Source organism: Callorhinchus milii, unplaced genomic scaffold (assembly GCF_018977255.1).
Source record: "Callorhinchus milii isolate IMCB2004 unplaced genomic scaffold, IMCB_Cmil_1.0 Scaffold1, whole genome shotgun sequence".
In the NCBI taxonomy this organism is placed as follows: Eukaryota; Metazoa; Chordata; class Chondrichthyes; order Chimaeriformes; family Callorhinchidae; genus Callorhinchus; species Callorhinchus milii.
Window position 1 is genome coordinate 98674975 of NW_024704742.1, and position 13003 is coordinate 98687977.

Genomic DNA, 13003 nt, shown 5'->3' on the forward strand with positions numbered 1-13003 from the left:
AATCAGAACACAGTACTCCAGATAGGTCAAAGACAAGTTTGCATGTATATACATATCTAGCACATTACAAGTTCATTTCAAGACATGTAACAATACAGCTTCTGACTTCAACTCAAATAGCCAAACCATTTAAAACATTCCTATTCATGATCCTTGCTGCAACGCACTGTACAGGTCAAGTGCTTTGAGATGTTCATTTTACATGAAAAGCACCATATAAACATAAAATGTTTGTGTAGATCATAGATAGTTTCCTTATAATAATAATAATCCTTGCATTTGATATAGTGCCTTATCACGTCATCGAGACATCTCAAAGCGTTTAACAGAACATACTGTAAAGTGAATTGACTGTATATTTTGTGTGTGAAACGGGAAACCCTTATAGAGGCTGACTGTATTTATATCAGGAGTACTGCCAAACAATCCACTCCAGAGTTTATCGTTACGACTTACTCAATTGTAAGAAGGATGTGTTTGAGGGCTTGCATAAAAGATAAGTGTCTGGGTGGTCGCGACAAATCACAGTGACAAGAACAACCGTGGCTAACTTCCACCGCAATGGTACATCCTGAACATAAGAATATAAGAATTAGGAGCAGGAGTAGGCCATTTGGCCCCTTGAGCCTGCCCCGCCCTTCAATAAGATCATGGCTGATCTATTCTAACTCCACCTACCCGCCTTATCCCCATATCCCTTAATCCACAAGAAATCTATCAATCTCAGTCTTGAATATGTTCAAGGACTGAGCATCTACAGCCCTTTGGGGTAGAGAATTCCATAAATTCACTACCCTCTGAATGAAGAAGTTTTTCCTCAATTCAATGCGAAAGGGCTTACCCCTAATTTTAAGACTGTGACCCCTGGTTATAGTTTCTCCAACCAGGGGAAAAAGTCTCCCACTATCTATTCTGTCGTGCCCCTTAATAATCTTATAGGTTTCTATAAGATCACCTCTCATTCTTCTATATTCTAGAGAATATAGGCCTAAATTGCTCAACCTATCCTCATAACTCATCCACCTCATCCCTGGTACCAACCTAGTGAACCTACGTTGTACCCCCTCCAAGGCGAGTACATCCTTTCTTAAATAAGGAGACCAAAACTGCACACAATACTCTAGGTGTGGTCTCACCAGGGCCATATACAGTTGCAGCAAGACTTACCTACTCTTATATTCTAACCCTTTTGTAACAAATGCCAACATACCGTTAGCTTTCCTAATTGCTTGCTGTACCGCAAACTAGCTTTTTGTGACTGGTGTACAAGGATACCCAAGTCCCTCTGAACGCTAACACTATCTAGTCTCTCCCCTTCTAAAAGATAATCTGCTCTACTGTGGATGACCTCACACTTCCCTACATTATACTTCATCTGCCACCTATTTGCCCACTCACCTAGCCTATCTATATCTCATTGCATTTTTTTAATGTTATCCTCGGTGTTTACCGAGGTGTAAACAAATTTACTGGTTTAGAATTATCTCTGGTTTCAGACTTTTCTTGTTAAACATTTCCCACTTTTGATCCCACACCACATACTGGTAAGAAATGAATAATAGTAATCCTTGCATTTGATATCGTATTTTATTGTGTAGTCAAAACATCTCAAAGCACTTCACATGATGTCTTTTGGTCAGCCAGGTATCTGACAGGTGGAAAACCATCATCGTGCTTAAGATTATCCAAACCAGAGTTCCATCCACCCTACCTACACATGGAAACTCCTGTGTATTGGAATGGAATGCACACTCTGTCTCTGGAGGAATGCTTCCTGCTTATTCTAGAGTATTAAATATAGGCTGACTGATAAAAGCTGAGGCCTGTGGACCCCAGAGGGCGTGTTGGGATCTTTCTGGAGTTTAACCATCCAAAACTGCATAGGTTGCCATTGAAAGTACTGTCTGGCAACCTTTCCAACTATTTGTCCAGCTCAGATCACATTACCCGTTAGGGCTTTGGCATGCAGAGTTAACAGGAGCTGAGTGTGAAGAATCCCTGCTCCCAGTGACTGGTCTGCCCCTTCAAGTTCTACCGATAGGCCAGGCTGGCTGGCCTGTCATCGGCAATGCCCTGCAATACTGGGGACCCACCTGACTCAGAAACCCAACTACCGAGACCATCATAGAGGGTTGACTCAATTCCGACATTACTGCCAGTTCAGCTCCAAGGAGACCCCTTATTAGGAAGATAGAACAGGATAACAGACTTTACTGTAGAGTGCATTGATTGCATATTTCTAGTCAAACACAACAGACAATTTGCACATAGACAGCTATATTGCCCCACAAACAGCCATAAAGTGAAGTCAATTTATCTGGAGGATTGTTGGTCAGGTCCCAAAGTCAAAGTCCCAAAGTAGGGCTTGAACAACAACAACAACAAAATATATTTGTATAGCGCCTTTCATGTCAGGAGGACGTGGCAAGGCGCTGATCCCACAACCTTCTCACTCAGTGGTGAGAATACTACCGAGCGAGGCTGACACCTGAATGTAACAGAAACATTAAACTTGTGTAGTATTAGCTTATTTTTCAGTCAATTGCCCAAAAGTTTCATTTTGAAGACCACAAGCCCAATGCTGATTGATATTAGCTATCAAAGTCATGGTTAATCAATCAGTAAATGCAGTAATGTCATACACCATTCAGTGCAATCTCACATAATGAAAATTTGATGTCTGTTCATAGATTTGTCTACAATAACAACAAAATTACATTTGCATAGCGCCTTTCACATCGGGAGGACGTCCCAAGGCGCTGGCTACATGGTAGTTTACCTTGAGCAGATATCAGTGCAGATCCATTACATGAGATTATAATGAATGTGTGTATGGTTTGGATGACCACTGAGTTACAATTGGAAACCAAACTGGCTCCATTCTGAGAACTTCTTGAACACTGGGATAATTTCCCAGATTCAGATTTTTTCAAGCACCAGCTGGCCTCTTGAGATGTACATTAAGTTCCTGTTTACCCTTGGACAGCAGGTGAATTGTTTCTACCCCAACATACTAACTTTTTTATTGTTTAACTGAGGCCTGAAATTTTCTAAAATTGTCCATATAACTGAAATTAAGAGTTTCCGAAGAGCACACAGGCTGTTTGTACCACAAAACCACAGAAACTTACAGCACGGAGGTTATTTGGCCACTTTGTAAATGCTGGCTCTTTGAAAGACCATTCAACTCAGTCCCATCTACCTGCCTTTTCATCTTAACCCCTGTGAATTGCTGCTCGTTGACTATCTATCTAGCTCCCCATTGAAAGCTTATATGAATTTTGCCTCAACCCCACCACTCTTGGCAGGACATTCCACAACCCAACAACTCTGTGTAAAAAAAATTCCTCCCTTTGCTAATTTCGGGGAAAACACGGGAAAAACATCCTTCTTTCGAACAGTGCAATGATCTCTTTAATATCCACCTGAATAGGCAAAGAGGACCTCAGTTTAATATATCATCTGATCCAACAATGCAGCACCCCCAGAGTGCATTAGTGTCAGCCTTGACTTGTGAATTCAAAGACCTGAAGTTGGACCACAGCCTTATGACACAAAAGTGAGAGTGCTACCAACTGAGCAAGGCTGACACCACAAGGTTTACCTTTTATCAAATCAAATCATTTTATATTTAAACCTGTCATTTTCAGATTTTACCTTGCAGTAAGTCGGAACCCAGTTGTCAGTCAGTTAGCAGCTCGCTTTAAGGGAGCAATAATCCCTTAAAAAAAAATTGGTCACTCAGTTCATGAATGTTTGTGGGGCACTGCTGTGCAGAATGTTGTTTTGCCCACAAAATACACTCCACTTTACAGTATATCCTATGAAATGCTTTGAGACGTCTCAACAACGTGAAAAGGTGCTATATCAAATGCAAGGATTATTATTATTAACATAAGTAAAGGACATCTCTTAGAGTTGATTTACTACACATTTGCCAATCTGTTTGACTGAATATTAAAAGGAATAAAATGTGCTCAGTTTTCACATTTGTGTTCTGATAAAGAAAAATTTGATTCATTTCTTTTGGGTGATAATCGGGTTCATTAACAACAACAACAACAACAAGATTCCATTTATAAAGCGCCTTTCACGTCAGGAGGACGTCCCATTTATTTTTTTATTTATGTATTTTATGGCTGAAAATTAAATCTGCACAGTACTGTAATAATGTTTACATTAATATTTGAAATGATACCATTACTCAGACAATATCTAATCTCACAACATTTGCCAGGCTCAGAACTAACAGCATAAATAAAAAATGACTCACCAGACAGTAAAATTGGATTACATGACCTTTAATTGAAGTTTTGTCACATGTTGTTATTTTAACTGTGGTACATCAATAATATTTTACGCTGGCTATTGATTTAGTCTGGGTCAGAAATAAGTACCTTAAATCTCTCTCTCCACTGGGTGCTTTTTCATGTTTTGTAACCCTCCCCTTAAATAAAATATTTTAAATGGACTGTGTACATGTGGAGTCCTGTAGCTCAGTGGTTAGAGCACTTGCTTTGCAAGCAAGACACCTGGGTTCAATTCCAGGCAGGGCGAAACCTTGGGCAAGTTTCCTTACTCCACACAGAGCCTAATAATAATCCCTCCAAAAACCCAAAACAATAATAAATTGGTCATTTTCAATCTACGACTGTTTGTGGGACATTGCTGTGCGCAATTGGCTGCCGCGTTCGCCCACAAATATACAGTCAATTCACTTTACAGTATATTCTGTGAAGCGCTTTGGGACGTCCTCCCGACGTGAAAAGCGCTATATCAAATGCAAGGATTATTATTATTATTATTACATTATTCTGCTTTGGTTTTATATTCTTCCATTATAATCTAGACCGACACTCCAATGTATTGTTGGAGGTGCCAATCTTCAGATGAGACTCAAACTAAGGTTACGTTTACCTGTTCAGGTGGATGTTAAAGATCCCATGGCTCTATTTAAAAAGGAAAGGCTGTTTCCCTTGGTGTCCTGGCCAACAATCTCCCCAATAAAAATTGGTCATTCACTTATAATAACAATAATATTAATCCTTGCATTTGATATGTCACCTTATCATGTTGTTGAGCTGTCTCAAAACACTTCACAGAATAGATCGTGAAAAGTGGATTGACTCTGTATTTTGTGGACAAACCGTGGCAATCAATTGTGCACAGCAGTGTCTCACAAACAGTCATGGATTGAGTGATCAATTTTTTTGAGGGATTACCCCCAGGAAGCAATCCACCAATCAACTAACAACCAGCTCACTGTAGCTCAGTGGTTAGAGCACTCGCTTTGCAAGTGAGAGACCCGAGTTCAATTCCAGGCAGGGCGAAACCTTGGGGAAGTTTCCTTACTCCACACACCTAATAATAATCCCTCCAAAACCCAAAACAATAATAAATTGGTCATTTTCAATCTACGACTGTTTGTGGGACATTGCTGCGCGCAATTGGCTGCCGCGTTCGCCCACAAATATACAGTTAATTCACTTTACAGTGTGTTCTGTGAAGCGCTTTGGGACGTCCTCCCGACGTGAAAAGCGCTATATCAAATGCAAGGATTATAACCAAGTTCTTACTTCCTGCTTGGTAAACAGAGGCGTGTGGAGTAAGTTAATGTTTTGCCCCGCCCGGTAATCAAACTCTGGTCCTCTCGCTTGCGAGGCGAGAGTGCTAACCACTGCGCCACAGGACGTTGTGGTTGATTGTGGGACATTGCTGTATGCAAATTGGCTGACAAATTTGCACATCCTGTGAAGTTCATTCAGATGTCTTCTCGACGTGAAAGACGTTGATAAGGATTGTTAATATTACTCCTTCTCACTTGGGGAAAATGGGGGAACAAGTGCCAACACAGTAAAATTACTACAGCCTAAAATGTCCAACATTAATAAACATAACAAGCTTAACAATAACACTGATTATTATAACTTATAGAGTGGTGAAACGACTATTCAGTTGTTCATGGGCATTAAGAGAGAGACCTACAAAAACTACATTGTCTGAAGTGGAATATTGTCTCTATACATTATTTTTCTGGAGAGAGGATAAATACATCGAATAAAATAATCATTACATCAGATATGACACCTTGGGAGGGGGTGTGCTTCTCAAAGCACTTTACATGATATACTGCAAAGGCAAATGACTTAGTGTTTTGTGGATGAATGTGGCAGTCAATTTGCACACAGCAACTTCCCACAATAGCCATGTAATGAATAACCAATTTTATTTGGGGAGATGGTTGGCCAGGACACAAGGAGAAACTCCCCTTTTCAAATAGTACCATTGGATCGTTAACATCTACCGGAACAGGCAGACAGGATCTCGGTTTAACATCTCATCAAAAAATGGATCAATTCCTCCAGCACGTGGAGTCCTGTAGCTCAGTGGTTAGAGCACTCGCTTTGCAAGTGAGAGACCTGAGTTCAATTCCAGGCAGGGCGAAACCTTGGGCAAGTTTCCTTACTCCACACAGAGCCTAATAATAATCCCTCCAAAACAAAAAACAATAATAAATTGGTCATTTTCAATCCACGACTGTTTGTGGGACACTGCTGTGCGCAATTGGCTGCCGCGTTCGTCCACAAATATACAGTCAATTCACGTTATAGTATATTCTGTGAAGCGCTTTGGGAGTCTAGAAGATGTGAAAAGCGCTATATCAAATGCAAGGATTATTATTATTATTACTGTATTGGAGTGTCAGCTTAGACTATACTATTTTCAAGTCCTGACCTGGGACTTGGGCCTACAACCTTTTGACTCCGAGGTGGGAGTGCTACCTACTAAGCCAGGCTGACACATCATATTCCAGAGAGAAAACTATGAATTCTCTGAAAACAGAAAAATTCCGCACATGAATTTTGAATCCGGCTTTATCATTAGATAAATAAATAACCTTACTCGTTTTGATAACGGAAGAGGCTGCCTTTCCGGATGCCTGAAGTTGAACAAGAAATATATTAGATTACAGAGGCCTTTTGGTAGGTATTCCTGTTGAATTTGGTAAAGTGTATTGGGTTACTTTCATATTAGTTGATTTCTTTATCTGTAAATGGGAATGAAGGGATTGCTATTAAAACAGTCAGCACAGAGACGATAGGCCGAATGGCCACCTTCTGTGTTGTAAATTCTAATGGTTCTACATGTAAACCATAGGTAAACCCAGCTGCGTTCTGCACCAGGTGTAAACCATGTGTACAGAAGGAATTACAAGTACCCTTAACTGCGTCATTAACCAGTCATTAACTATTAAACATGGTTTACACACAGCATATAATAGATCCTAATAAATAAAGCATTTAAAAGACATCAGACTTCCCTGCACCTCAATGCTGATGAGTCCAATGGGTGTCCCCAGAGCTGTGGGCTTGTCCTTGAAGGAAGGGCATTGACTGCAACTTGATGAATTGCTCGTGACAGCTCATAATTTACACCGTTTATATCCTCTACGGCACTGATAATGGCATGTACACTCCTGTATCAGCAAAACTGGAGCTCAACAGGATGTATGAACTTTTAACAGCTGTCACTGTTCAATCTGCCATGTGAAACTCGCACAAATTGGTTGAAAACATTGGTGGCTCTCATTTCACCCACTATTTGATCAGGAACAGGACTCTTGGAAATACCGATGAAGTGGAATTTGCCACAATCTTTACCTCTGCAAAATTATTGTTAGCTGAAAGATAAAAGCTTGCAAACCAGATCACTGAAGATTCCACCAGAGGGAGCATTAAACATGGCCAGGACACCAAAGCCCAGGTCACAAGAGTCCAGCAGAGGGAGCTCCATAACACTCCTCATGCGCACAGGCCATCCTCACCTTGCAATATCCATTCGCACAGTAATAAAAAATTAAATACTGAAAGCCATATCAAATTATTTTGCATAGACGCAATCTTTTCTGCAATATGTCGATATACAGTTCTGCAATCAATGGTTGTTTGCGGGGCTTTAGTGTGGGTAAATTAGCTGCCTCGTTGGTCTACAAATACACTGTCACTACTTATAGTAAACTGTGTGAAGTTATTGGAGATTTTGATGATGTGATAGGGTGCTATGCCAAATGCAAGATTATTTTTATTTATTATCAAGGGCGAGCAATACGTAACAGAGCATGACAGGAGAAACGTTGTTTAAAAATCTATATTATTAACTGTTTTAAAAACTAAATCATTTTAGAAGCGAACTTTATATTAAAAAAATTGTTTTGTAAAAGTCATGGATTTTTTAAAGAAATAATTGAAGAGCATCCATCTTTGGTGCTTCATAATGATACCACAAGTTATATTTTCAGCTGTGATGGAATGAGATGGTTCATCTATATCCAAATTAAGACCAGACATACATTTTATATTTTGAATTCTATAAATCAAAATAAAGATTGAATACATCATTGGTCGTTATTACAATACTGCACTAACATCTGTATATATTAATCACTTACCGACCCATTTCCAAATCCCAGCTTTGTCAGTTAGAATAACCATCACAATAGCCAGCCTATCACAACTGTTATTGTATGAATATGTTGGCTACACATAGGATCAGTCTACAGGCAGGCCTAGATATAGCAAGTGACAGGCTTTCACTATGTACATTTTATTGTTTCACTTTCACTATTTGCATTTTAAAATGCTAAAAATATGACTAAACAATTTTAAAAACAGCTTCTTTGTAAAAGGGATCATTTATTATTATTATTAATGATCCTTGGATTTCATATAATGCTTTTCACCTCAAGAAGTAATTTTAAAATTCTTCACAAGATTTACAGTAAAGTGTAGTGACCACATACTTTGTGGGCGAATGCGGCAGCCAATTTTGTGCACAGCAATGTCCCCCAAAAAGATATGAAGTGAATGACCTATTTTATCTTACATGTCCCTCCTGAGCTGAGGGGAAGGCAAGTGCATTCTCCCAACCGCCAACTCCTGACACTGCCATGAGAGGACGGTTTGCTGGTGAGGAAGGCAGGACAATTAAACCATCCCTCGGGCCGGATGCAGCCCACATGCCTGGTCTATGCTGACACTCCAATGCAGTGCTGGGGTTGTGCTGCATTATCTTTCGAATAATGAGTTTAACCAAGGTCCCACCTGCCTGTTCAGATGAACTTTAAAGATCCCTTGGCACTTTTCGAAAAGAGAAGGGGAGTTTCTCGCAGTGTTCTGGCCCCCAAATAAAATTGGTCATTCCCTCCATGGCTGTTTGCAGGACATTATTGTGCGCAAGTGGCTGCTGCTATATCAAATGCAAGAATTATTATTATTTTTATTACTATAACTGGTAGCTACAAAGGTACAGCTTTCTTCAATGAAGTACAACGTGTGCATTCTATAATTGCAGACAATATTGTAAACTAACTATAGGTCTAATTCAGGCAGGCTACTTAATTAATATACAAGGACCTGGAAATACAACCATAGAAATTTAAGGCACAGAAGGCAGCCATTCAGCCCATTTTATCTATGTTTCAGACCCATAGGTCCTGTGCCAAAAATAGCTTTTAAATATTAATTGTTTTTACTAATGCACAAAGCGAGCTCACCTAATTTGTAAATGATGACGTAAATCATGGTCCAAACTGTTCCAGGCACTCGAAGCAGGTCTTCTAATATTACCCAGGGGTTCAGTGTGGATAACTTTGGTTTCATTCCAAGGGATGCTTGAAGTTCAGGAGCACACAAAGCATAAATTATAGCTCCAACGTAAATACCAGTTAACATTATAAAAAGGATTCTCCAGCCAAGCAAGTCTATCACTGTCAGCAGCCCTCCTCCGGCAAGGGCAGAGCCCATTTTATAACTCACCACTTGGATTGTGTTGCCATAGCCAATTTCATCAACACTGAGTATCTTAACAGCCAGGCCGTCAACAATAATGTCTTGAACTGAAGCGAAGAAGTTTATCATCATCAACATGAACACCAAAATTAGGAAATGAATCTCTGGAGACAACCCAGAAATGATTAAAAAGCTGAAAGCGAGTCCATACATGCTGCCCAGCAGCCATTTCTGCTTTGTTCCATACCAATCCACCAAAGGAGCCCATAACATCTTGAGTATCCATGGAAAATACAGTAATTTGGCCAAACTGATTCTCGTAAGGGAGACTCCAACACTTCTTAGATAAATTGGTAATAAACCAGACTGTATTCCATAGGGAATTCCTTGGACAAAGTACAAAATTACAAGTGTCCTCAGTTTTGATTTCATGGTTTCACTTGAGTGTCATTTGGCACCAAACAACCTTTTCGATATCAACGCACAATCAAGTGGTTTCCTGCAACAACAACAAAAAAGGCATTAACTCTTCACATACTGTCATCCTTTTGTATCATATTATATAGCGATATGGGCTGCATGATAAGACAATATAAAATTTTCATTTTTCAATTCACTCTGGTGAACCCTAAAAAAAATCCCATAAAATGGACTTGATTTAATTGACTGGAATACAAAATAATACTTAAAAATGGAAAATCACTATTCAAAAATGGTCTTACAACATTATTTGCCATTTTACACCATACTTCCCCCAATCTTCTACTTTATTATGATTTTTCACAACTTTCTCCTGTATCCTGAAATGACCAACCGTTTCAGTTTCAACCAACTGTTTCTGGTAATACTGGTAATAATTCTGGTAACAACCCTCTTTGTATATAAAAAGGGTCTTTTTTTTCTTCTCATGATAACCTCAATTTAATCTATCTTGTTAGTGACTCACCAATTATTGGAAAAATTTACTTTCTCAATTTATTCTCACAAAACCATTCATAAATTTTAACACCGCCACTGAATTCCTTCCTTCCTTGATATTCTCAGCTCCAGCAAAAGCAGTTCAAAATGCTGTCTCTCCACATAACTATAACTTCTCATCTCTAATACCATCTTAGTGAAACTGGTGTACTCTCTCTAACCTCAATACCATTATTATAAGTGTCAAACACCAGATGCCATGTTCTGACGGTGCCCTAACCAATGCCTTTTACAAATTTGATTCACTTCAGTTTTTATACTCAATTACTTTTTTTCTAAATTCCATTTGCTTTTTATGAGGTACCATCCTTCAGATGAGACGTTAAATTGAGGTGCCATCTGCCTGTTCAGGTGAATGTTAAAGAATAGTACTATTCGGAAAAGGATTTTTTTCCCAGTGGCTTGACTGACGCTAGCACATGTTGGGATAGCTCTACAGGCCGAATGGCCTCGTTCTGTGCTGTACGATTCTATGAATCTATCATGTTTATTGGGCAATAGTATTTTGTTGGACTTCCTGGAGAACATGAAGAAACAAAGATACAAATTTTCTGTATACCACTGCAAGTGTTTTCTGCATAAAAAACACCATCACTACCCTTTGTACTGGCATATGAATCCATGATTATTGAGTTGGGGGGAAAGGTGAACGAGGGTTTAAACAAAGACTTGCAGCAAACGAAGGAAAAAATCTTACAAGCTTGCCCCCACGAACTGGGGGGAGGGGCAAAAATTGCCCAAACTGAAAATAAGTTTGTAGCCCAATTCAACCAAATACTAGCCCCAAACTAGCCCAAGAGTATGTGTTGCCCACTATGGGTAGCAGAGTGGCCAATATAGATTAGTGCTTTTGCAGCTGTGAAATAAAAGGCCATCAAAGGGAACCCCCCCCACACAAAAAAAAACTTTGCTGGTTTAAATTAAATTGTTAAAGCTGAGGCACTTGCCCAAAGCCTTTTTTTTTACACACACACACGCAAAGTACAAGAAGATCTCTCTTAATCTGGCAAGTGACAGAGGAGCAGTGCAAGTAGCTGAAGCGAGAAGTTGACATGGCCAGCCATTGCTGCTCTGTGTATCTGCAGGAGGAGGAGGGGAGACACACACACACACACAGCCACATTGCTGCTCTGTGTATCTGCTACAGCAGCAGGAGACACACACACAGACACATTGCTGCTCTGTGTATCTGCTACAGCAGCAGGAGACACACACACAGCCATATTGCTGCTCTGTGTATCTGCTACAGCAGCAGGAGACACACACACAGACACATTGCTGCTCTGTGTATCTGCTACAGCAGCAGGAGACACACACACACACAGCCACATTGCTGCTCTGTGTATCTGCTACAACAGCAGGAGACACACACACACAGAGAGACACATTGCTGCGTATCTGTAGGAGGAGGAGGGGAGAGAGACACCCACAGAGCCACATTGCTGTGTATCTGTAGGAGGAGGAGGGGAGAGAGACACACAGAGCCACATTGCTGTGTATCTGTAAGAGGAGGAGGAGGGGAGAGAGACACACACACACACAGAGCCACATTGCTGTGTATGTGGAGGAGGAGCGCCGCGCGCTCCGGGTCAACGTTCGCTCAGCCGAACGCCCCGGGACAGCGGAGCCCGCGCGCTCAGTGCCGCCCCTCTCCTCCCCTCCCCCCGGGGACTCTGCAACGCTTCACACACTGCAGCCAACTCAGGGGCTCCCTCTCCCCCCCTCTCTCCCTAAAGGTAAACTGCACACCTTCACCATTGCATTTGCAAAAGTCAGCCATCTTGTAGTGAGATCAACTCGGGCGTTGTAAAGAAGAGCGCCGCCTGCAGGCCCGGGGCTGGAATTGTTCAAACCCCTTTTTATTTGGACTGAAGGGCCTCTCTCAGAGGACTTAAGAACGTAGGAATTTGCTGGTCGGACGAAGACACCGAAGTCCATCTCGTGCGCCTCCCACCATCCTGGCAGTCGCTCGGCACGTCATGTCCCAAACTGCACAAGAACATCATTTCTTTTTTGTTTCATTAATAACACTAACTCTCTCTCCCTCGGTCAGCCTCGGCTGCCCCGTGTCTGGCGCACGTGGTCACCCCATCCTCGTGAATAAGATTATCCAAACTGAGATGCTGCCCCTATGGTATCTTAGCCGGGAAGATTATTTCGCCTCAAACTTTGTGAAACTCATTCAGGTGGAAGCCGTTCCTTTTCATTAACTGTAAAAAGTCGGCTTCCAAATTAAG

At 40.8% G+C, this 13003-nt stretch overlaps 1 protein-coding gene across 1 annotated transcript in view; it reads right to left on the reverse strand.

Moving 5' to 3' along the window:
- The window catches only part of mfsd3 (major facilitator superfamily domain containing 3), a 57926-nt gene extending 45355 nt beyond the window's left edge, over positions 1-12571 (reverse strand). The window contains exons 1-2 of the mRNA XM_007899371.2: positions 12516-12571; positions 9554-10287 (exon numbers count right to left, since the gene is read on the reverse strand). Coding sequence (XP_007897562.1) covers positions 9554-10220 — 667 coding nt within the window. The 5' untranslated portion in view covers positions 10221-10287; positions 12516-12571. The remainder of the gene's footprint in view (positions 1-9553; positions 10288-12515) is intronic.
- Between the last annotated feature and the right edge of the window lie 432 nt (positions 12572-13003).